Source organism: Temnothorax americanus, unplaced genomic scaffold (genome assembly GCF_048541705.1).
Source record: "Temnothorax americanus isolate GAGA-0224 unplaced genomic scaffold, ASM4854170v1 Scaffold6, whole genome shotgun sequence".
In the NCBI taxonomy this organism is placed as follows: Eukaryota; Metazoa; Arthropoda; class Insecta; order Hymenoptera; family Formicidae; genus Temnothorax; species Temnothorax americanus.
The window spans coordinates 3,755,310-3,781,981 of record NW_027509751.1 but is presented as its reverse complement, the minus strand read 5'-3'; the positions used below and the strand labels follow the sequence as shown (position 1 = coordinate 3,781,981).

Here is a 26,672-nt window from a genome sequence, read left to right as displayed (position 1 = left end):
ACACGAGGATATTCGTGAAGAGAAGAGTCCTCGAAGAGGAGGCATCCAAATCAAGGGCGGGTGAACGTAAAAATGAGAAGAGCTCGCAATGAATTTTCGTGGTCGTTATATTTATTTATTTGCTTTATTGTTATATGTCATATAATAGTTTTATATCATATATCGCAGTTATCATAAATCAAATTTGAAAATAGGCTTTAAATTATAACAATATATCCTTAAAGAATAATTGAAGCGCTCTCTGGAATATAGGTCAAAAAGCCCTCGTACGATTTCCATGAGCTTCATATCATTTATCATCATTATCCCTCACATTATCATCATCATTTCATTACGCGCGTGTGTGGGGACCGTTTCAATTATAGTATGTCGTCGCTATGTATTGAACACTTGCCGAAATCCCCACCAAGAAAGATTTTCAAATGTTCAATCGAAATGAACATTTCATATATCCGAGTGTGTATGTGTATATATGTGTATGTGTGTGTTGTGTGTATCTCTATAATATTATTATATCATTACTAAGTCCAGCCGAGATAGCAGGGGTGACCTCTCTCTCTCTCTCTCTCTCTCTTTCTATGTACCTGTTTTTTTTTCTTTTTTCTCTCTTTCTTTCCTATAGTTACGTTTTGCGTGTAATAATAACCATAATATAATAATAAACATTATTACACCACCACAGCAATAATAATATTATAATAGCACTGTCGCACTAGAGACGCACGGCTATATCCTCATGCGTTTGGCGGCCCACTACCACTTTTACAATGAAACTGTATTCATTGATCTGAATAGGATTCGGTATATATGTAATATATTATTAGTTACATTGCGTATCTCGATTTCGTGACACATTACCTGTTAACGCTTACGTAAATTCGAGTTTCATTTTTTTTCCCCCGAGAACCTGGTCATTTACGCGTGTGTACGATACGTAATAGAATTTTCATAAGTGTTCTGCGTGTTCTGTGTGTTGTGGGTGAGCTCGATAAAAATTCGCTACGATCGTGACAATCTTGTGTCCGGTGGGATCTGCCTGGAAAACAGAGAGCGCGATCTCGTGCTATCGGCGATCGTTAGTTACCCCGATTGAAGGATTGACGTCTACGAGACAAAACGCAAAGATTATAAATGTACCGGAACCGGCTGGACAACGAAAACCTCGATTCGATCGGCTAAATCGGTCGGAACAACGTCGTTATCGTATTTTTGTTCGTATTATCTTCGATCGATTTAATGACGCAACACCAACGTACACTCGTCGATGGGAAATCTATACAGTTGTTCGTCTAACGCGAAACAACGGACGCTCTTCAAGCGCGATCAGACATAATCGACGCTCGAGAATCTATAGGAAGGAACGCTCCTCCTCTTTGTCTCTCTCTCTCTCTTTCTCTCTCTTTTCTCCCTAATTACTACATTATCTGTTCTGGGATACAGTTTAGAAGCGACAGTCAGACTCGGAGTGACAGTGACGAATTCAAGCGTAGGTGCAAGAGTGGAAGAAGAGTAATTATGTACCCAGGTGTTCGGTGAAGCCAATGGTTCCTCCAAGATCCCCCTTACATCCCTCCTTTTCGGGTTTTTTTTTCCTCATCCGGACCGTCTTCCCCGGTTCTCTCAATTTGCAGCATGGAAGTTCTCAGAATCACCCGTTTTGCGAAGCAATTATTTACACGATTGTATCATGCTCGTAAGATTACATCATTTCTTTACAGCGCTCTAAATAGTAAACACGAAAATATTCACCGCCCTATATCGTTCGATATGGTGCTAAGAGAGCACAGCTCCTCAACGTAAGCGGCTCGTGATTTAAAATCAAACGACTTTCTTAAATGTTCATCATCGCTGCTGCAGAGACTGTAGTGGCGACTATGTCGAAACGTTATAACGCGTGTATGACCGGATCGTCGCGATCGACCTGACGAACACTTGGCTTCGAAATGTTCCCATCACCACGAATCTGTTTCACAATAATGTGAATTTAAATCAGGCAAAATTTTGAACGTTCATGATCGCCACGATGCCGATACAAAGCGTAAATTTCACGCGTATCTAGATTATCGTGATGGATCTGGCGAATATATTTCGAGATGTCTCGAATATCGCGAATTCAGATCTTCGACAATAGAAGAGACATAATTCATAATTATTAGCATTCGATTATTGGTCGGAGATTATTGGTGATTGACATGTCCCTGCTTAACGATAATTGAACGGAGCTTACGACAGTCCGTGCGGTTAAGGAAATGATGACACAGATCCGAGGTAATTATGCCATTATAATTACGCCGTCATTTATCCTACGACGTAGGATATAGACTTTCCTTAACCGACACTGACTCCGTCTTCCCTTCCTCTCGCTCTTGAACACTGCTTATACTCTGCAATTAACTCGGGAGATATATTAGTGATAGCAATAAGTTGAGTAATTAAGGATTTGTCGTCTTATCCTCTAGCGTGACAAGTAATATTAAGAATCTGGGTTCGAATGAATATAATAAGATCGTAATATAATTTATGTGCCTACAAATAATTGATCCAGTCCAGACTATTGCTATTACTATCTTTTTCATTTCTCATCGTCAGATCCAAAATATGAAAATATGTTATATTTAGAGGTTGAAGCTGTGTCAGCACGAACGACGATCTTTCTCTCCCCTTAATGGGTCCATTTGTGGGTCCACGCCTGCAAGTAAACAAAGTTAATATATCCAGTATTTTTCTACAATAGCATTACCATATTGTTTTCCAGTTTTCCAGTTTGAAAGAAGAAAAAATGTTTCAAATCAAAGATCTTGCTAGAGGAGGATTATCTTACCGGATGTTGCTTGTCTTGTACGGCGTCGGGCATTCCCCATGCAGGTGGATCTATCTTATTCTGCTCGTTCGGCGGGATTTCTGTCATTTCGGATGCTCCGTACTGTCCCGTTATTAAAGCCATTGGCATGAGTGACAATGGCGCATTTCCGTTAGTCGGGAAAGGTTGTTGCGTATTCACATGACCCTAAACACGATAAAGTTAATTACATGTGTGTACAAACACGATGAATTTTCAATTTGTGTAAATTTTTTATCGCTTTTAGCGAGTACTGTTTTAAAGCCCTTGTACCCTTTTTTCTTATCATCGTGCGTAGCAATTGCATGAAATAATAAATCGCTCGACAAAAAGTTACGAATAACAATAAAATTAATCGTGTATGCGAGAGGATCAACAGTTACCTGGAAGGAAGACTCCATCATCTGATGGATCTCAGGATCGACGTTGGATATACGTGGGTTGTAAGTGGGGTTCGATCGAAACATCTGATGCCTGTCGATACCGGGCGCCAGATTGCAATTCGACCATGCTAGCTTATCAGGGTTGAGCATCCAATTGATAGAAGAATCGGCGTCTCCGCCCGGACCCATTCCCGCTGCCGAGTAATTCTTCCACGTTGCCCTTTCGGTACCAATCGGTCGTGGTACTTTGCGGTCCTCAATCTTCAATTGATTCATCTCCTGGGCGACCTGCGCCGGTGACGAGGGAGATATAGCCGGCGAGCCACCGTTCTCCAGACTCGTAATCAGATCGATACCACCGCCGGGTTGGCCGCTGATGTTCGCCAGCTGATTGGAGAACCCCATTTGGCTGATCATGGGATCCTGATGCGGCGGGTAGTTGGTATGCGGCGCCGGCGTGGCGTAAGACCAGCGGGTCGTCTGAGCAGTTGTCGAGATGCCGGTGTTCGCTGCTGGCGTTGCCCGCGAGGGCGCCTGATACTTTCCCAGCGGATAGTTGCTCATCATCCCCAGATTGTTGGACTGTATTGCGGAAGGTGGTTGCGCCGGCACGGGGGCGGCGAACATATTAGCCGGATGCAATCCCGCAGATCCGGCGGCGGCATTGAACATCGTCACCTGCGGCTTACTGCTCAAGTGAAGCGAGCTGGAGAAATCGGGGGCGCGCGGGTTCAATCTTGACATGCTGACGGTGGTGTTGATCACAGAGGCGGACGGTGCGATAGTTTGAGCGTAACTCTGCATATGAGGGTGAAACGGTAGCATAGAATGGCCGGCACCACTCTGTGTATCGTTCGGTATCATTTTCAACAGGCTAGAGTTTACGTTCGGATGTTCGTAACTGCCGCCGCTGCTGTTCGCCGCTTTGAAGAGACCGACGTCCAGTGCCGGTTGCGACGTGGACGGTATCACGTGCGCCGCCGGCTGGTGCGTCGTCGCGTTCCGCGTTGTCAGATCACCCTGGAAGACCGCCGGCCTGTTAAACTGCGCCGCCATGCCCGTTCCCATATCGATGCTCTGTGGGGGTATTACTGGTCTAGCCACCGCTAAACTACCGGGCGGTTTGTTCGGTATGGGAGGATGCTCGCCGTAGCTCGTCGAAGACTGAAATTGCGCGGGCTGCATAGGATTGTGTACAGAGCCCGTTACCACGCTGCCAATTACGTTGGTCGACGCGTTGCTCGTGCTACCCGGCTTACTGGAAACTGGGGAGCACATGGCTGTACCGCGGTAACCCGGAGCCTTGGATGCGTCCACCTGTGCTCGACAAAATTTAAAACGTGTGATACTTCATTGTTTTTTTTCCTCTTATATGAAATGTTACAGTGTATCATAATACAAACAAGAAAAGGATGGCACCATGGAGAAATTAACTTTTACTGATACAATTATAATATTCTAATATAATTATAATATATACTGATATATATAATTATAATATTCTCGTTTTAATCTTGCCAAAACTATTTGAAACTATCTCGTATGTGTTTTCATATAAATATTAAAAAAATCAAAATCCATAATCCATTGTCACAACATACCTGCGGTGGGGAACTGTCAAACTTAGCCGTAGATGGACCGGAGCTCGTGTTCGATGATACACCACCGCCCGCAACAGTCGCAAAATTCATGCCTTTTTGAGTTTCGTTTTCTCTTCCTCCCCACATCGACTGTTGCGTGACTTTAGTAAAAGTATCATTAAACAACGAGTACTCCTGAGGCGTGTTGCTAGATTGCTGCTGCTGCTGTTGATGTTCCTGAGTCACGACTGGCGTAGCGCTGCGAATACCCTGCTGCGATTGCTGTTGCTGCATCGATTGCTGCTGCTGTTGCTGCTGCTGTACCGTTGATGGCGGCGGCGGCAACGTTTGCGCTTGCAACGGTACAACTGGCGGCGAGGGTGTCACTCGAACGGAACTGGCTGACGTCGAGACAAGTGAATTTTCCGGACAGTTTGTCGTTACCACGGCGTTCGTGGTCGATGACGGTGAAATCGCGATCGTTCCAAGTGGGTAACTCGATTTCCCGGGATAGTGAGATGCTATTGCCGACGGGGCGGATAATGTGGGCAGTGATCGGCAGTGCTTCGGCGATGTACTGATTACGGACTGTTGTTGTTGGCTGGTTGTGTGAGCGGTTGCCGCAGATGTGGCCGACATAATAGTCACAGTCGCGGCTTGCGCCATGGGCTTTTGTTGTTTGATCACCGGTGCGGTGTGAGTCGACTGCATGACGGTGGTAGAACTGTGAGTCGAGGCAGTGATCTCGGATAGCTTCGCCGCAAATGTCTGCGTCGTGCTAGTGGTGACAATCTTTGTCCCTGCCCTACCGGCGGTCATAATCGCACTCGTATACGACATTGTCGTCTTTGTGTTAGACGAGGACGCCATTTGGGCGGCTGCGGCTTGCGCGGCACGTTTCTCAGCTAAGTATAATATCGATGCGTAATATTAATATGACTTACGTTCACACGGCTGCTTATAATTCGATTTGATGGTTTAGTTCACACCAATCTCTCGATACGCGTATCAAATAGTATATTTGAGCTGATCGGACAATAATCAAACTAGTTTACTAATTATTTATTATTTAATACGTGTATCAAGTGATCGGTGTAAACTAAGCCAATAACTACTGTATACTACCTGATCCAAAATTCTCCTTTTGATTATAACGATCATTTAAATATAAAACTATTATATTTTGATATTTTAAACATTTAAATCAATTTTTGATATTTATATACTAAAAAAGGTGTAGTTTAAGTATTTAAAAAAACTCATCTAAATAATCATTATAATAAAAAAAGAAAAATTTTGGATCGGATAGTATACGGTAGTTATTAAACCGGATTATAAGCCGCCGTGTAAACGTAGTCTGTCTATAATGTAAAATAAAAGCACAATACATGTTGTAATATCTGCATAAATGTTTACTTCTTTTTTGTCAAAATGTCTCTATATTTTTACGGGTTGTTTTAGAATTTTTATCCACTGCGTATGTATAGCAATATTTATTAATAAAAACTCAAAAAATCGTTCTAAACTATTTCTCTAGAATGCTTAACAAAGCATAAATATATTCTTGGACAAATTCAACGTATGTCCGTCTAAATTCCATTGTTGATTGAGTGGATAATAATTCTTTCATCCACTGCAAAAAAAATTTAGGGTTTTTCGAATAGAAATAGCACTATGCAATTAATAAGGAATATTTTAAAATATGGATATTTTCTATGTATGATAGACACAAATATAAAAGTAAATAAAATATTCGATGCTAATGTATTACCTTAAACAATTAAGTTTTATAAATTAAATTGACATGAAAATAAATATATATGATAAATGTTCGTTGCAATTAATAAATTATTAAATTTATATACATATGCTTTATATTACCTGCGGCCATGAGTCTAGGCGCCGTCGCACGTGGCAAAGAAGTGGGGAAAGCACCAGTGAGTTTCACACTGGACGATGAGCGAATAGGAACCAATGGATTAATAGTGGACGCTCCGGAAGAATATCCTGATTTATTAATTTGGCTACTGGTTGTACTGGATGCCAGATTAGGTGCTTTATTAACGGATCCACCAATTTTCGTTTTACTTGTCTGAAAGAAGATATCAGTTTATTAAATCGTTCTACATGTAATAGTAAAACTCATTATAGTTTGATTTCTTCGTGCTTACAATAACATTGGGAACAGACTTGTCCCACGAAGAAGTTGTTGTATTGAGCTTGGATTTCGCAAGCATCTGCGAGACATCTGCCTCTGGATCCCTAATAAGCCCTGATATCAAATGATAAGCGTTCTTTGTAGCTTCAGTTGATCCTCTACAAACAACAGAACGACAATTTAAACACTAATATTTTTACTTGAAACGATCAAGACATCTACTCAAATCGTAGAAAAGAATTTCCTAAAAATTCTCTGATTCGACAGATATTTTTATTTCATTTCTAAGCAAAATCTGATATATCTATTTACGTGAGAAAAATAAAATGTCGACATTTTGATATTAACTTTCTTTTTTTCATTTCTAAATGACAAAAAAAAAACTAGAGAATTATTAGTGCGATCTATGGTATAGATCTTGTATAAAATATGTAAACTTTATTAAAAAAGATATATTATCTGATCACTCACTTAATTGTGATGATTCTTTCCACTTGGCATTTACTTTGCTTTTCTACTTCGATATGCGCGCCCGTTGAAACACGAATAGCATTTATATTACTGCCTCCTCTACCTATCACTCGGCTGATAGCATTTGGGGGAACGGATACTTTTTTAGAACGGTATGGTGAATTCATAAATCTTCCGGAATCATCAGACTGTCCCCTGCAAATCATGATAGTTGTAAGATTCTATTTGTAAAAAAAAATATTAATATACCGAATGGTATATTAATACCGAAGCGAACAAAGGAAAACATTTTAAAAAGATCTCTCCAAGAACGTGTATCTTACTTTCGCACAACTTCCTTCCATCCTTCCTCGCGTTTTCCGCTTTGCTTGGGGCTAGTGTTACTCGCTTTCGCCGACGTATTTAGAGCATCTCCATCGTATTGATTATTATAAGACTTCTTTCCTTTGCCAGAAACATAAGTCTCGTTACCGGTCGCTTCAAAATCTTCCCTTTCAGCAGGATGCCTCAAAGAGGATGCTTCAAAAACCAAACCTTTCAATTTTCTATCGGAACTGACGACGGTAGATGTCCTAGTAGTTGTAACCGAGGTTGTTGATATCGGTACTGCGCTGGTAACATTAGTCATAATTCGCCTGTAACAAATTATTATCGATATGCAAAAAATACTATTAAGAAGGATAATCGGTATTTCAATATCGGTACTTTATTATTCTAGAAGCATAAAAATTACTGTCTTTACATTTTAATGTAAAAAAAGAATTTAGCTCTTATAAACAATAAAACATCGAATCTATCTTTTCAAACGTAATTATATAAAAAATGAGCCAAGAGATTTTTTCGAGCTAGTTCAGTTCCTATATATATATATATATCTCAAAATATATTAAATGTACAAATTTGAAAATATCAGTACAATAAAATTGTATCTACATTTGATATTTAGAGCCTATTCTGTAAACATTAACGACATCATTATGTGCTTTGCACAGATATAATACAGAAAAGCTGCGCAAAGCACATAATAACGTTAATGTTTACAGAATAAGCCTTTATCTAACATTGTACATAATCGGTATGTTAAATCTATATCTCTTTTCCGGTGTCTCTTTTATTATTTAAATTCTTGACAACTCCCGAGTTTTCAGATTGATTCTAAAAACAGGTCAAGATACGAAGCAAGGAAAAAATGCATTTACTTACTTCTCCGTAGTGTTATTCTGAGACTTGGTCGATGTCGCTGTGTTTTGAGATAAATTGGTGTTTTGTGAAAGGAGGGTCTTGGACGAACGCTGGGGGGACGTATCCTTATCGTTGTTACTAGGACTATTGTTCTTCTTTTTCTTCTTCTCTTTCTTTTTCTCTCTCGCCTTCACATCGTTGCTGCTGCAACTACCCTGGCTGTTCGCATCTATTCCACTGTCGCCCTCTTCTCTGTCGGGATCCTCCGGGCTTCTGTTTACGGGAGACGGCACGCTCTCCATTCTCTCGTCGCCGCCCTCATGCTCGCTGTCGTCCGCCCGATCGCATTCCTCGTCCGATTTCTTTCCGCTTTCTTCCTTATCCTCAAACGTTGTCTCGTTTTTCTTGTACTCCTCATGCAGCTTGCGCTTCTCTTCCTTCTTCTCGAGCTTTTTCTTTTTCTTCCTCTCTCGTCTCCGTGCGGCGGCCGCCTTTTTCGATTCTTCTCTCGTCTTTTCCATGTCGAGTTCTTCTAAGAGTATGGTGGCATTCTTATTTGCTTTAGCGGCCTGCGTCTCTTTGGCAGCTCTTATCACTTTCACACACTCGTTGCATTTTTCCGAAAGTTCTTTGTCATTAACAGTCGTTACGTATCTTGTCATCTCTAGGTCACTGGGGAATTGCGTTACATGATTCACCATCCACTTCACCACTTTGATATGACCCTTTCGGAAGGCAGCCATCAAGCAGGAAACCTAATCATTATAGAATATAATTTACACATGTATTTTGTCTAAGATCGGATAAAAAAAAAATTACGTAGATCTCTCGTCAAACAAATTATCGTGTATACCTTACGATTATCTTGCGAGTCAATATCTGCACCTGCATGGTATAATAAATCTACGACATTTAGATGCCCGCCGTTTGCAGCTAACCATAGTGGACTGTTCCCTTTTTTATTTTTTACTTCGACTTGGGTCCCCCTGGAAAGAAATGACAAAATCTCCGTTACTGAGCTCGTTATTTCATAACGTTGGACATAACGTAGCGCGACAAATTACCTCGATAATAGAAGTTCTACGAAACGGCAGTGGCCTTTATCAGCGGCAATAGTGAGGGCAGTGTCACGAGATGATGGGACAGGCGTCGCGTTAACATCAGCACCTTTCGTAAGTAACACACGCCCAACTTCAACATATCCACCACTAGCGGCCTCCATCAGTGGCGTTAAGCCAGTCTATGTAAAAAAAAAAAAAAGATTTCGAAAAATTATAGCAAAATTACATATATGAATATTAAATATGTTACCTTTGCTCGATGTTCAACGTTGGCTTTTCGATCGAGAAGGAGGCTAACAACCTCATGCCTCCCCTGAAAGCACGCGAGCGTTAACGCCGTATTGCGGTTTGTCTCAATTTGCGCGTTAATATCGCTGCCCATGTCCAAAAGTAGTTTAACTGCCGCTGCACATTAAAATATCATATATATATTTTTTTTAGTGTTTCAGTCATGATGAATTTGGAATTTCTTAGTGTCAAATATTAATTACGATTAAATAATTTCAAACTCCGATTTCTTACCAGTATGACCATTCATAGCGGCTAACATTAGAGGAGATATGCCTAGTTTGGAGCCAGTACGTGAATTAATTTCGGCACCATGGCTCAGTAGTAGCTTTATTATGTTCACATAACCGCCACTTGCAGCCAGGCTTAAGGGGGTGTAATCAGAAACGTTGCGATGTTCTTTGTTCGCGCCGCGATTGAGCAAAAGCTCGACTACTTCGTATCTGCCTCCACTACATGCAAGTGACAATGGCGTATCCTTGGTACGTTCAGATTGCGCTTCTATGTCAGCTCCGTGATTGAGTAGAATTTCAACTACCTTCTGATGACCAGCCGTTGCGGCCAAAATAAGCGGCGTAAATCCCTTCTTATCCCTATGTTCTGTAAGAAAATTGTTACGTCAGCTTGCTTGCACGATAAAAGTTTCTCCATATTTTCTAATGCACGCGGCAAATATTTATTTTATATTGCATTAAATTAAATTATTAGGTATGTTAAACTCGACATATGAAATACAACGCGCGTATATCAATAAAAACCGTATGACGATACATATACAATGCGGCATTTCACCTACCTATATCTGCACCACGACTTAGAAGAAGTTCCACAAGATCTTCATGCCCTCCCGCGCAAGCCAAAGTTAAAGCCGTGTCATGATTGCTGTCGGTTTCTGAATCAACATCCATACACGAGAACGGAGCGGGTGGAACTTGGTTGGACGCATACCCTCCTACCGTCGGGACACCTGTTGTACATTGATCAATAACTGAGTGGTGAAAACATTCTTAACAATTTATTTCGAGTATCATCGTGCTGATTACAGCGAAAATCGCAGCTCCGTACAATTCTCACCTGTTGCTGGATCTAGCTGATAGTTTTGCGCAGGAAAATTGGGAGCTTGTTGAGCATTGGCAGTTTGTTGTTGCTGGCAAGATTGTTGTTGAGACAGGAGAGGATATCTGGCTTTCTTGCCCTTGCCGGTGGTCGGTGCAGTGTACACTTGTTTCTTATCGGAGGTAGCTACGTTCGCGGTTGTCGTAGTAGCGGGTGCTTGAGTCTGGGTAGCAACTTGAACTTGATTAGTGCTGCAAGTTGTGGATTGCACATAACTGCTCGACTGATGAGGAGGTATACTATCTACTATTCCCGTTGCGCCACTCACAGCTGGTAATGTTTGCGTAGGAAATGCTAGTAACGAGAAAGTTAAAGCAAATAAAAAAAATCGTTCACTAATGAACGAGAACTCGGTGACATTAGTCGCACTAAAGACACGTTTTGATAACTTACTTATTTGAGAGGATTGAAGCAGCAACTGAGGTTGGAAAGTATCGCTGCTAATATGCTGCATACATTCGCGAAAATGTATACTACCCTGGCGGAAGCCTTCTTCGAAGGCTCTCAGACGATTCTTCAGCGTCGGGTTTTGCAAAGACTGCGTACTTGTTAGTTGTAAGCCCGCTGATATGTCTGCCTCTATTTGAACACCAGCGCTGGTCACTTGTAATGACGGTAAGGCCGGTAGAGAAACCGAAGGTACTGACAGCACGGGAGTAAAAAACTCTTGGGATGCATGAGGACTTCCGCCTTGTTGAACTATTTGGGTGGTATGTAAATGTTGCTGCTGTTGTTGTTGTTGCTGCTGCTGCTGCTGTTGTTCCTTATTATTCGATACGTCCAATCTTTTCAATTCAAGCTTCTCTTGATCTTCAGTTGCTGTATAGAAATAAAATAAAAAATTAATTTAATTTTACTTTATATATGATCTTCTTTTCAGTTTTAAAAAGCTAAGTACTTACTGTCAACCGTGTCGTCGAAGCTAATGGAACGAAAAATTTCAAACGCATCGTCGATAGGAATATCCGTGCCGTCCTCCAATTTCAATACTCTATCGTTAGGATTGAAGGTTTTAGATTTCTGGGCGCCAGTAAAAAATGCGCAAGCGCTTTCTCTGTATTTTCGCGTTAACTCAGGATCCGTTTGCTCGGGAAGATTTTCTTGCGCTGTTTGCTGTTAAAAATATATGTTCTTTTAAGTTTAGTTATATCTTACAAAAATAACCGCAGATAATTATTGAACCATATAAGTTACCTGGCTGTGCAAATGATGTGTGGGATGCAAGTGTGACATCAATTGAGTGGGCATGAGTATGCTACCCGTACTATTAGCAACTATGTTGGTTTGTTGCTGTGAATGAGTTTGTTGGTGGGATTGTTGCGGTTGCGATTGCGGCTGCTGCGATTGCTGTTGTATCTACATAAAAAAAAATTCATTGAAAAGAAAACAGTCTACACGCGTGTATTAAATCCAATTATTGTTTCGCACGCTGTAAGATTTTTGAAATCGGAATAAGAAATAAAGATGATAGAAATCCACCTGCACTTGATCCAATTGAAGCTGCAGTTGCTGGTTGAGTTGCTGCAGTTGTTGAACCTGTTGTACTTGATAAGAAGGATGCTGACGTTGCTTCTGCTGATATTGTTGGTGAAGTCCAGCCATTATAGTCGCTTGTGTCTGCAACTTTGCCATCCCCATGCTGGACGTAGCTTTCCGCACGTTCTTTCCTTCTTTCTTGGACACAGGCTTAGCTTTTGGACGATCGCTTATAGCAGTATTTTGGCTGACGTCGCTGCTCGCGGTAATAGGCGATTGGGAAACGGCTATAACGGTTGGAGGGGTAGAAATGCTCGGCGGACTCGGCGTGGTTGTTGAAGAAGTAGCACTAATGAGTGACACAGTGGTGGTGGTCGTAACAGGCAACGGTGCAAGAGACAAAGGAGGCGAGGAAGGAAATGTATTTGTGGGGAACGTTTCCGTCGCGGTTGGAACCACGGAAAGCGTTTTCTGGAACTGTGCAGCTTGCATCCCCATTATCTTACCATCGAGGTAAGCACTGCACACCAATGCTGCGTCGTTAGCTCCTGGATACGTCAATGAACCGCCAGACATACCAGTTGTATTGCAAACTAAACCTTTTAAGCAAAATAATCACGTTGAATATATTGATATAAATATCTAATTTTAAGGCAAATGCACATTTCAGTGAAGTGAATAAAATACCATGAGGAGATGTTGACTGAGCTGGCAAATCAATATTTAGCATGCCCGGTAACAATGCTTCTGTCTCGCTAGGATCTTGTGACTGTTGTTGCTGTTGAGATTGATTTATAATTGAGTTTCGCGGACCAGGAAACAAATGTCCTGCACTTTTCATTTGTAGTTCTCGTTCTACCCTCTAAAAAATTAAATATTTTTTTGTGTTTTATGTGGGTATATAAGGATTATAATTCTCAGATTAATAAGGTATGTAAATGCTGTCAATCAAGAATTCTTACAATGTTCTTTAAGAATATATCGAGAAACTTTAGAGAATTGAGAATATGACAAAGAACGTACTTGTAATTCCTCAAGTATTTGTTGCTTATGAATGATTTGCTCTTGTCTAGTTATAGTTTTCCGACTTTCGCTGACATGTATCACTTGCGTTGACGCTGCTGGCGTCGGACTAAGACTAATATTAGGTTCTGACAAACTTGTAAAACCCCCACTGCCTTTATCGAGAATATTGGTATCATCCTTGGTAGTAGTGGTTGATTCTCCTGCGGGCTGCGAACGAACTTGTTGCGCTTCGGCAGAAGTAAGGCTCATATCGGGCATCATAGTCACTGATCGATTCTTTCTCAACAATGACTTTTGCGTATTGTGTTTGGGTTGAAGATTTTGCGCTTGTTGTTGCTCGGCGGTTTGTTGTTGCTGCTGTTGTTGTTGTTGCGGATGTTGCTGTGGTTGCGTAGACGTTTGCTGGGAGTGAGGTACATGTTGTTGATGAATTATATGCTGCTGTTGTTGCTGCGGCTGTGGCTGCGGTTGTGGTTGCTGCTGCTGCTGTGGTGATGGTTGTTGTTGTTGTTGTGGCGGCGGCTGCTGTTGTTGTTGTTGCTGCTGCTGCTGCTGCTGCTGTGGTAATAACATGGGCGCAGGTGCAGCACTATGAGGAGCACTCATCATAATGCTATGAGGATAGTCCAATAATAGTTGAACAACAGGAGTGTGACCCCCCTTTGCCGCTTCTATCAGCATAGTGGAGTTGTCCTATAAATTAATTTACGTTTTATATCAATACCAATGTAATTAATGTCTTAAAAAAATTATATAGAAAACATTAAAATAGCATAGATAAACCCAGCATTTATGAATATTGATATTACGTTCATATCAATCTATTGTACCCAATTTGAGTATCTGTTTGTGTATATCTATTGCGTTTGTGTGTGTATCAATTTGCGCTTGTGTATGTACCCGTTTGTGTATAGATGTTATATAAGCAAATTGAAGCAAATCGAAAATGCTCATAAAAATATAGATTTTTACTTGATTATTTCGGGGATAGATATCTTACTTTTAGCTTATGAAATGGATTTGCAGATTGTGCAAGAAGCAGCTCAACCACAGCCAGATGACCACCAGCGCACGCCAACGAGAGCGGCGTGTGATCATTGTTTGTTGTTTGTCGATTGACATCAGCGCGCTTAGAGATGAGAAATTGAACCGTGCACAAATGGCCCGCTCTACAAGCCTTCATCAGTGGAGTTCTACCTCCTTCTGATTCATGTTCCTTAAATATAATGAATTGATATAAATAACTCGCACAATAATAAAAAAATTTAAAGACACGGGATAATACATAAATAAAAATATATAAAAATAAAATGTATCTGCGGTGTTACAAATCATAAAAAAAGGACGTACTAGATCAGCGCCAAATTGCAATAAAAGGTCAGCAACGTCAGTGTGACCGTTCTCGCACGCATATGTCAATGCCGTATCTCCCGTCTGCGTTTGAGCGTGCACATCCGCCGCAGATTCGAGTAAATATCGAACAAGATCTAAGTGTCCCTCCTGAGCAGCCTCCATTAGAGGGGTGGATGCGCCCAGCTCGATATCCGCTCCCGCCTTGATTAAAAAATCGGCAACTTCCAAGAAACCTCCGCAACAAGCCAAGGTAAGCGCAGTTTCCTGAGTTTCCTCAGTTTGGGCATTGATGTTGGCACCTTTTTTTAAAAAAAATCACAATCGATATTACTCATGACCCACAATACTTGCGATTGTCGTTGATTGACGACACAAATAAAAAACGTTACGTACCCTGGCTCAAAAGTAAAGCAACCATTTCTTCATGACCCTCGCGCGCCGCTTCCATCAGTGGCGTATAACCTTCGTCGTTAACTTCCTCGATGTTCGCTCCACGTTCGATAAGAAGCATAGCCAAGTCCACATGACCTCCACAGGCAGCTAATGTTAATGGCGACTCGAAACTGTCCGTCGGCATGTTTACTTGGGCACCTGAATCTAAAAGTAAACGAGCGACTTCCACATGACCATCCATCGATGCTTCCATAAGGGCGGTATGCATCTCATCGGTTTTATGCTCCTGTAAAAATACGCGGAAACACCAATGTTAGTAAAATTATTAAGTATTAATACATATGTAAAAATTATTAAACGCCATAACTTTTAATTTCAGAAAGGTTCCGTTAAACGAATCCTAGACCCCTTGTCATCCATGTTTTCCCTTGCCACGTGTAATTCTTACCGGAAGATATACTTCAAACTGCACTAAAACGCTTGGGCTAGGCCTGGTCAATTTTGAGCTCCAAAGCCACGAGGCTTTTCCCTCTCCATTTACAGAAAGTGGAGAAGGGGGAAAGGAATTCATCCACTGGATGAAATTAAGCAGGTACGTTTAACTTCATCCAGCGAAGAAATCCCTTTCCCCCCACTCTCTGTAAATGAAAAGAGGAAAAGTGTCGTGGTTCCGAAGTTGACTAGGCCTGGATTGGGCGATATGCGCCCACGTGGCGACATAAGTGTAAGGAAACACTCGATCAACCAATCAGCGCGTCACGGTGAATCGAAATGCTAACGATACAGCGTTAACCAATCAGATTCACGAGGGCCTCGCTCTTCTGCGCCCATTAAAAACACAAAACGGGCAGTTCTCGAATAATCGGGAGTGCCGTAGACAAAAAAGTTGCGTTCCTTTCTTTTCCGAAAGTAATCAAAGGAGAAAGAAAACAACTTTTGTATCCACGTGTTCAGTGCAGTTTGGAAGTATATATAATATGCGTTTCTTTTTCATACGCTTATTTTATATTATCTTTATTATCATCTTTATCATCTCTATACATCAGAGGGAGATTAAAGGCCAACGTCGCGTGTTATTACCTGATCCGCGCCAGCTTCTAGCAAAAAGCGGACCATTTCCAAATGTCCCTTATAGCAGGCCAAGGTCAACGCGGACTCTTTAAATTCATTGGAATGAGTATTGATGCCGGCTCCGTTGTCAAGCAAGATCTTGGCGACTTGAACATGCCCAGCGCTCGCCGCTTCCATCAGAGGTGTATGACCGTTCTCATTGTGATCCTCAACATTGGCGCCGGCATTTAATAAGGCACACACAACCCCTTCGTGTCCACCGGCACATCCGTACATGAGAGGTGTGTTGCCTTCGATCAATACATAATACATTTGTGCAACAATAATCATCGACCGAAATAACGCCGCGCAATCTCGACAATATTTACATAATGGCGAAAATAAATTTGTGATGCATCGTTAGAGCTTACGAACATTGCGGTGTTAAAATAAACGAAACTGACGGATAATTTTACCTGACGTAGACTGAGCGTTTACATCGGCCCCATGAGCAATCAGCAAACTCACGATATCTACATGCCCTGCACTAGCAGCTTCCATCAAAGGGGTACAGTCCCCTTTGATGCCACGATCTTCTACATTAGCGTTCATCGCCAAGAGTACCTGTTTTTCGTAGAAAAAACGCAATGACAGATAAATTTCATTGGTCCACAAAATTAATTTGAAATAATTTATCTTACGTTATAATGCCAACTTCACGTTCATGATTAACACGACAGTTTGATAAACAAGAGAAAAAAGTTGAAGCATAAGGAGATTGACGTTTTAAAGAATGTTTCCGCGTAAGAGCGTACACCCATTTCACGATATTTATCCAATCGTTAACATCAAAGTAACCAAAAATTAATAAATTTCAGCTAATTGCAATTATTTTTCAAATATCACAGCCCACAATTATACAAGAATATACAGTGGAAGGTAGATAAAATCTTTCGGCTGTAAACCTAAGTCAGAACTTTACTTTCAAGATAAAGCAGCAACCGTGTACCATTAAACAAGAATTCTGATGTCTGAGTGACTGTATATATATAATTACAACGTAATATAAATAAATTTTAATCGTGTGAATATTATTCGACACATGCCAACACAGAAATCATTTCATTTTGACAAATTGTACTTTTACGAACATACATTACGTAAAAGCGTAACACAACTGAATAATAACGTTCAATATTATTTATTTTCCGATGGTCTCACATAATGAGAATTACTGTACCAATAGTATTATCACAGTCATTCAAACTGAACCGTTAACATCGATTACAACACCTGTACAAATACGGTGAGCATAATACTACGCGTACACGGTAAAATATACATACTGAGAGTTAATAAAGCGACAAAGGAGGAGCGACAGCATTTAACACCACCCAAAGAACACGTCGCAATCGAAATGATATCATTTTGACGTCATTTGACTAAATTTGCGTAATTTTTTAGTTAACACAACATCAAAACGTCATTTTGACTGCGAGGTATTCCTCGGACAAACACACACGCGCGCGTGCACAAAGACACTGTACAGCACCTTTCAAAACAAAAGGGATTTTTTATGACAAAAGAGCAATCCTTAGATACAAATTTATATGAGATCGAGTCCACGATTCCCGGATCAAGCTCGATGCGCACATACGCATGTAAACAAAGATTGCGTACGTTAAACGTGGGAACTGAAAATTTTTTATCCACGACACTCATAACAGTCAGACACCACGGTGCAACTTAACAAAACGTCTTGCAGCGTCATACACGGTGTCCCACATCAACGTTGCAAATGGACGGTTCGGAACTCGACTACGGGAGGAAGGTATACGATTGCGATTTTGATCCAAACCTGAGCAAGTTCGTAGTAACCAGCTGAGCAAGCTAGCGACAGCAGGCTCTCTCCCTCCTCGGTGGTCTCGTGGACACTTCGGCCCTCCGTTAACAACTTCCGAACGGTACCGACGTCTCCGTCGGTGCACGCCTCGACGAGAGAGCGCTTTTCGTTCGGCGTACGCGGATTGTCACTACGCATACGCGTTAGCGCTGCCGCAGCCTCATCCAACGCGCAAGACACACTCGACGTTAAGCGTCGCAGCACTTCGTGGTCGGGCAGGTGCTTCCCATCGCCCGACGACAGCTTCCCGATGCCGGCCGCTTCGAGCAACGCCTCGAGACGCGCCTGGGTCTCGGGGTCCACGGAACGTTCCGGATCGTCGGGGGTCAACAGGAATTTCGACGAGTCGGGATGATCTTCGTCCAGTTCAACCTGATCGATCGCGAAGCACTCCACCTGCAACGAGAAATATCCGTTGGTAAAACCAAATATATGCAACGATACAATGAAGAAAAAAAAAAGAAGTATACAGAAGAATCGGCTAAAGGGTTACGTCCACGATCTTGTACTTGATTAAACCGCATCGATCGCACGCCCGTCGTGATCGCACGTTTTACGCTTTATCTGCGAATCCAATAAAGAAAACGAGATCAGAGGGAAGCGGAACGGTGATGCCTCGTCGAGGGACGAGGCGACGAGGTCTCGGCTGTCGCGACCGGACGTGCCCGCGGTGGTCGCGTTATCGGCGCAGCCGCGAGACAACAGACGTAAATCGGGAACGCCGGATTAAAGTATAATTGTGTGTTTTCTAGGCGAACGACGGCGGCGGCGGCGGCGGCGGCGGTGGCAATTACGGCGACAAGTGACGTTACGAGTTACGAGCGCTTTAACGCTCGGCGATGCGCGCGGCCGTTCCCCCGCGAAGGGGGAGCGGCCCCGCGCGATGACGGCGACGATGACGACGACCGACGGCGGTGGCGACGGCGGCGCGCCGTCGACACTTCCACGACCTATGGCACCCCGCGTGCGATGCATGCGTCGTTCATCCGTCGCTCGCCTCTCACCCCGTCGCCGTCGCGTATCGGGGCAACGTACATACATTCGCGTCGGGGGCGAGCTCGCGCGAGCACGACGCGGGGGGGACGACGGCGATCGAGGTCGGCGGCGGAGGGGGGGAGAGACACGACTCTTTTCCTTCCACGTCGTCGACGTACGCACGGGAAGGAGGTGGTGAAGCGCGACGAGCCGTCGCGGACGAGGAACACCGTGCGAAACGCGAACGCGCCGTGATCGGGTACGGAATAATATGGTGGCTCGGTGTGCCCGTACGCGCTGCGTTTCGCGTTTCGCGTCGCTTCTTCAACGCGCGCATCGACCGGCGCGTCGACGCGCCGCGAAACTGGACGACGTAACGCACCGCGCCTTTACGTACAGCGGAGCCGATATTGCGAGCGAGGTTGGTTCTCCGTTCTCCGACGAACGGGGCTAATCGGCGCCGCGAACTCGTGCGGACCTTCGGCGAGCGAGGCGAGAACGCGGCGGACTCGCGGCTGGCCCGCCAGGTGGCGCGGCCGACGGCGGTCCGCGGTGCGACGAACGCGCGGCGCACACTCGCGCCGCGCATCCCACGTACCTACGTATACGTACGTATACACCGTCGCGCGCCACGCGCGAGCGCGCGGCTGTGTGCGTGCGTGGCGGCCGGAGGGGGAGGGGTTGCACACGTGCCAGGCGCGCCTTACGTGTGTCCGTGCGCGATTTCCTGCGGTTTACGCGCGCACGAACGGCACACATAATCCCCAATCGTACGTACACGTATTATACGTGCGCGCGCGCGCGCGCGCGCGCACGCGCGTACTCGCGGCAGTGCGCAAGCCTGGCGAGGCACTTTAACCAGCATTTGCGCGACACGGTCGGTCCCCCTCCCCCACACGGTCGAGGTCCTCTCTCGCGTTATACCCGACACACAACAAAACACGTACACATGCCAGTCATTCTTCTCTTCTTTCGCTCTTTCTCCCTTCATTCGTTCCCACCTCCTCGCCGCGCCGCTCGCGCGCGCGGGGCGCGGGGATGGAGGAGGAAGGAGGATGGGAACGGCATTCGAGCGCACCTCGGTGGCCGCGACGCGCTCCCCGTGGACATCGGAATGAAGGTGGAAGTCGTCGAGGCAATGCGCGCACGCTTGCACTACGACGAGAGAAAGGAGCGGAGGGAGAGAGAAAGAGATAAAGAGAGAAGAGGGCACAGGGGGTGGGAGAGAGATGAGGCGGCGAGGGAAAAGAAAAGCGAGCCGAACGTGCGTCGGTGTCGTCGGGGCCGACTGTCAGCGCGTTACGTGGTATTCGACACGGATTATATAACCCTTTCCCGATGTGCGAATTCCCCGCTGACGTTCCTCCTTTCTTTCCCACCCTCCCTCCCTGCCAGCCAGCCTGCCTGTCCCGACTCCCGCGTCCCTTCGTCCCTCCGCGACGAGGCCTTTGGCCATCTACGTGCGCGCACCTTCCTCCAAGCCGGCGTACTCCAGCGAAGCGGAGTCCACCGTCACCACCACCTGGTGGCTGACGCGAAACCTAAACGTCGCGGGCAACGAACACCGGGGATCACGCGATAAACTCGACGGAGGTGGGGAAGGCACGTTTCGACGCCTTCGCGCGATCGCGAACCCTTATAGGACGACCTCCGGCCAGGCTCCGATTCGACTCAACTCCGCTCGAACTTGATCGACGCCGATTGTCGCTTAAAATTTCCGACTGAGAGGTCCTCAATCTAATCTCTTTTTCCCCCCAAAAAAATAAAAAGAATTCCATTCATATATTAATGAAATAGTTAACGGATATCTCGTTTAATACGTCAATCTCACTGATTAATTTAATCGCGCTTATCCTTTTTTCGATCCTTCGTCGTTCACAGATTTGATTTCAAGTATTTATACTTTGCTATGCACAAAAGGATGTGCGAAATCATGCAGGTTTACATTTACAGGTCCTTTACCGAATAGATGTATGTGTTTATACATAGGGGTATACGTACGTATATCTGCTCCAAATGTAGAAAGCAAGAAGGACAATTGAGAAAATGGGCCTGTATAGATCGACGTAATCAACTTTGCACGATACGTTTTTACACGGCGACGTAAGTACAACAATTATATGCGTATGTGCGTATGTACGTATAGACCTTGGACAAGAGAGAGAGGAGGAACGAAACAAAGCCTAACTAAAACCGATGTTACGATATTAGACGAGAAAGAAATAGCTTCTGTGCGACAACGTCGATGGAGTCCGTCTTGGGTTCGGGATAACGTCATTAATTAGCTAATTAACTTTCGCACAATTTCCTAAAATTTTGTAAAAATTTAGAAAATTCCAATAAATTTAAATCGGATACACCGTTCAAAGATAAATCTTATAGCTCGTTCAAAAATTACGTAAAAGAAAGGAGAAATTTGACCAAAGAGAATTAGAAATATTGTTGATAAAGCCACGAGATATTTCAGAGATCTCTCTTACGCCCCCGAGTTACGCGCTCGTCAAATTAATTCTTTTATTAAAGAACGTCCTTTAATAGAAGAATTAATTTTAATAAACGTAACTTTTTTAAAGACTGATCTTCTTATTTAAGAATATTCTAATTTGCTGCAAAATTAAGTGCTAATCAAATGCCTTAATTTCGGCTCGGCAAGAAATTAGACTAATTACGTTAAGCAGCTCTCCATAAAAAAAATATAATAAATAAAAATACTCGTTCAATGGACCGTTAGGACATCAAGCCGACGATTTGGCCGTCTCAACGTTACGTTAATAAACGAATATTTTAATACCGAGTACATATAGAGGAATTTAATTTTTTAACACGGAATCTTTAACTTGCAAGCTGGCTGGTATCCAAATGCAAATTCCTACGAGCTGGAATAAATTTATTCGTCGGTACGTTAACGTTACGCTAAGAAGATAAGAATATTTCGATCACGGATAACCGGGATAACGTAAGAAAATCTAACGTTTTATGCCGCGATATGACTTGCCGCTTGTTAAATTGGAATGGCTACAGTTGAAAGAATTCTTTTCTTTCTTTTTAAAAAGGAAATTAAATTGAAGATTTTTGTACGACGCGTCGTACAGTCGAAAATTCCAAAAAAGCATACTTTCGATATACGTATTTCAATGGATTTCTTAGAGCGCTCTAATACTGGCGCGTTCATTTCTGCAATTTATATACATTGAATGCTTGTTTTTTCATAGGAAAAACGAACTCGACGTTAAGTTAGCCTTATGTATCCAATTTTCTGCCGAACGCTTTAAGCGCCTGATTCACGGACTTGAGCACGAATTTAGTACTTAATTTCGCAATGTGTTAGAATTTATCTAGCGCGGAGAGATTAAATTAACGGAGGAAAAAATTTACAGCCTAGAGAGACAGCACTGGGGAAAAAAAGCCGTAACTGAGAAATTGGGAACAAATAAATAACAACATTCGGTGCCTTTTATAGATCGCCAATCCTTCCTAACTGTGGGGATGAAGAAACATTACGTCAATTACGGCCCTTGATTAATCTCGGTGTTATCGGACGTTAAGCACGATTGCAAAAGCGTTTGTGATCCGCGTCAAGTAAATTTCGATTAGCGCGACTAGCCGTTTTTAGGTCATAATCGTAAGTGGCGAGAAAGGAGCGAAGTTAAGCGAGATCGAGCGCCATAATCGACAGTGGCTCGAGACGCGCCAGGATTGCGCTTGGGATAAATAATTTTAGATTCGACGCTTCGTTTTTTCTTCATTCTAGGCTACTTATCTCGCTCGCGCCGCGCACAGAAAAGGAAACGAGGCTGGAGTGAGCACTCTCGTGCAACCGGACCTTAACTCCCAATCGCGTAGTATAAGTCGGTTAACACTTCCGGTTAATAATTTCCTATCTGCTTTTGGGTCGTTTTACTTAACATTGAAAGGAAAACCAATTTTTTTGGAGTCAACGCTAACTCGTATCGACACGATTCGCTATACCCGACCTCAGTTGATCAGCGTTAATTTCTCTAAATTATCCTTAACCATATCTGCGCCACAGACAAGAATGTAACCCAGAAAGAGCGACGTTACGATCAACCATAGGATACCGTTGGTACAACTTTTCCTTGTGGCATATTCTTTGGGTTTTTTTTTTTTTTTTAATCAAAGCGATTCGCGTTGTTCCTTCAAGCAACGACCTAGCAATGCCCAAAAATTCGACCATAGTTTCCCTGTAGTTGAATCCACGAAGATGTCGTTCGACACAGAAAAGCTGTGCAGCTAGAATTTTGTCTGCGAACCTAATGTTCATTTCTATCAATGCGGATCAACTTGAACCAAAAATTTCAACCATGTGATTCGTCGTTTATAATTCTAAACTTTCGTTCCACGTGTCGGATAACAAAGGATTAATTAGCCATGCCGACGAAACAGTTAAATAAGTTCCGCTCGATAGATTAATCGGCGTTCAGTCGAAGTCATCTTTATTTAACGCGGATTAACTTTAATCAGCTTAACTTACTTCCCTTTTTTTTTTTTTTTTAGTTCCAAGAATTGGAAGAAACCGAATAATACAAATGGACTGTAAGGACGACTTAGACTAAACGCCGATTACTCAGTCATGCGGAACTCGTTTAACCCATTTCGTTAACAAATTAATCCTTTGCTGTCTGACGCGTGGAAAGAAAGATTAGATTAGAGACGACAGAGATTACGCACGGTTAAAAATTTTACAGCGAGGTTCTATCCTCAAAGTTAATCGGAGTTGAATCGAGGTCACCGCCCCCTCCCACCCACCCCCCTCAAAGATGGTTTTGCGTCGCGTAGTAGCTCCTTTCCGTCAACCGTCCAGGGACATACGTCACTGGGCTCTCCGCTCTCCTCGAGCAGCTCAAACCCAATTCTCATGAGCTCTCCGTGTACACATTCCGCCTTCCGCTCGGAAACCCGCCGCGGACCCGAGATTCGAGATTCGAGATTCCCCGCGTGACGCAGGCGGAGGAATGCCTCGCCGTCCACTTCACGCGTGTCAATCCCCCCTCCCCCCCCCGCCCTCCTTTCCGCCCATCGCCCTGCTTACGTATACGCACGTTATATAGACGATTCGCGATCGGAAGGTTTTCCAGCAAAAATCTCGAATGGAATCGACCGCGCGACGCGACGATACATCGATCGAAGCGCGGTCATTTCTGAAGAGATTACAAAAAACAAATCGATTCGCGATATATAATATAGGCCTGTTTTCTTTTCAGCTGGAACTTCTCGCACGGTTCATCTTTCCTCTCTTTCTCCTCACATTGGAGGGGAAAAAGAGAAAAGCTGAACCTATATGCGGAAAGCTCATCAGCTAAATAGAACAGACCCATCGGTTCCCGAAAGGTCTCTCGATGCTATCTCGCGTCGCGCACTTCACGTTCCTCTCCCGCGCGACCCGCCGTTTCCTTTTATCTATTTCAAGTAGAGGACGCGCGCTGCCAGGTGATGACAAGTCATAAAAGTATTTGAAAAATTACATCTCGATCGTCCGCTTTCTACCACCACGGAGAACCAACGCTTCTTTTCAAAGGCATTTCGCGACGTATCCCACGTATCATTTCGCGCAGCTCGAGATGCAGAGAGAGAGAGAGAGAGAGAGAGAGAGAGAGAGAGAGAGAGAGAGAGAGAGAGAGAGATAGATAGAGAGAGAGAGAGAGAGAGAGAGAGAGAGAGAGAGAGAAATTGTAATACGTTTTATTTTTTTTTATTTTTTAGCAGATCAAGCGGGAAACGATACTTCGGCGATTCTCGAGCGCACCCGCTCGACGAGAGAGCCGTGTCCCGTGTCTCTCGGGTATGGCGACGGCGAGTCATAACCTCGTCGCTTTTCCCGTCCGCTCGACACGAACGTCCTCTTTCACGCGTACACGCCAGACATATATATATGCCAATGACACGCGCGAGCATAAGCGCGCACACGTACACGGGAATCGCACGCGGGTAATGGGCGGGTGTAGACGGGGGCATGTATGTATATTTTACAGACCCCGCGCGCGCGCACACACGCACGCACGCTTGCGTAGATCGTTACGATCGATCCGGTATAACGAGCGCGTGCACGCGTAATGTCGCCGACATCCTCGGCACGGCGGTGCACGCGAAAATGCGCGTTAATAGAAATAGGAAATGCCACAGGAAGCGGCCAGCGTGGTGAAAAAAGGAGCGAAGCGACCGCGCGCGCGCGCGCGCGCGAGAAAGAAAGAGAGAGAGAGGGAGCGATAGACAGAAGGAGAAAGAGAGAGAGCTCGACGGCCACTAATTCGAGATTCAGCGCGTTCCTAGAACTGGCGAGCGCGCCGCGATCCAACGGAGATAGCGGCTAGCGGCGTATCCGCCCCGCGACAACCACGACGACGAGGACGCCCGTGTTCCTACGTCGTCGTAGAAGCCAGGGAAAGGGGAAGAAAGACGGCGGACGGCCGCGCGGAGGATAAAATCGGCGGACAGCCGTGTTCCTTCTTTTCTTTCCTCTCTCTCTCTCTCTCTCTCCGTCGAGCAGGAACACGCTCGTTACGGCGAAGACGATGCTCTCGCTCTCCGAGAAGGCATGTACACGTATGCGCGTACACACACGCGTACGTTCTCTGTCTCTCTCCCCTCCCTTCTTTCTACCTCTCTCTCTCTCTCTCTCGCTCGCTCGCTCGTGTTCCTTTCTCATTCCATCTTGTCGTCCCCTACCTTCTCTCTCTCGCTCTTTCTCTCTCCTTTACTCTCGCGTTCCGTTCCCGACACGCCGAACGTGCACACGGATAATCTTATCACGTTGCGCCTAGGCGAGTCCCTCTCTCTCTCTCTCTCTCACTCACTCTCTCTCTATCTCTATCTCCCGTCGCCGTTTGGCGTTTTACCTCGGAGACGCTGTCCTCCTCGCTCTCCGACGAGTCTGTCATAAAGCGCGGCTGCAGCTCGGAGAAGGTCTCGGTCTCCGACTTCGTGGGGCTCGACGTCGACGACTGGGGAGTCGACGACGTCTTCCCGGTGTCGCGGTGGACGTTCGCCGACGAGGACACCGAGGACGACGACGATGTCGGTGGTGGTGGCGGCGGTGGTGCTGCTGCCACCGCTGCTACTGCCGCCGCCGCCGCCGCCGCCGCCGCGGCCGCGGCCGCTGACGCCGCTGTTGCCGCTGTTGCCGCTACCGCGGATGCCGCCGTCGCCGCCGAATGCTTCTCGTGGCTCTTCTGGCTATCCGAGGTCGTTCCTTGTGCTACATTCTGCATCTTTAGCCCCCAGATAAATCATATATGACACACCAGTTTATCCCCGCTGGTAGAACCGTACCGCGGGGGACGAAGCACACACTCGTTGACGCTCGATTAATTCCCTTTTCCGCGACTGTGCGAACGATAAAAGCTCCTTCGGTCGAGAGCACGGTCGTCGAGTCGTCGTCATTCACGTAAGCTAACACCCGC

The 26,672-nt window shown here is 44.4% G+C and overlaps 1 protein-coding gene across 5 annotated transcripts; it reads right to left on the bottom strand.

The window, feature by feature from the left end:
* Positions 1–89: 89 nt before the first annotated feature.
* Positions 90–26,672, bottom strand: Mask (multiple ankyrin repeats single KH domain). Of its 5 annotated transcripts, none has more exons than XM_077420345.1 (28): positions 26,109–26,672; positions 18,235–18,675; positions 16,853–17,000; positions 16,407–16,687; positions 15,327–15,612; positions 14,931–15,232; positions 14,581–14,796; positions 13,578–14,273; positions 13,242–13,416; positions 12,558–13,153; positions 12,273–12,434; positions 11,981–12,191; positions 11,472–11,897; positions 11,028–11,372; positions 10,759–10,929; positions 10,197–10,562; positions 9,925–10,079; positions 9,678–9,853; positions 9,467–9,599; positions 8,635–9,368; positions 7,755–8,066; positions 7,432–7,626; positions 6,974–7,118; positions 6,684–6,894; positions 4,824–5,707; positions 3,223–4,539; positions 2,822–3,007; positions 90–2,689 (listed from the first exon to the last, which is right to left on the bottom strand). In XM_077420345.1, the coding sequence occupies exons 1-28, from the start codon at positions 26,478–26,480 to the stop codon at positions 2,663–2,665; spliced, it is 9,669 nt and encodes a 3,222-aa protein (XP_077276471.1). In that variant the 5' UTR covers positions 26,481–26,672; the 3' UTR covers positions 90–2,662. The 5 variants fall into 5 exon arrangements, with proteins under 5 accessions (XP_077276471.1, XP_077276473.1, XP_077276474.1 ...); XM_077420347.1 differs by having other exon boundaries at positions 11,037–11,372; positions 26,109–26,671; XM_077420348.1 differs by lacking the exon at positions 26,109–26,672 and adding an exon at positions 19,637–19,858.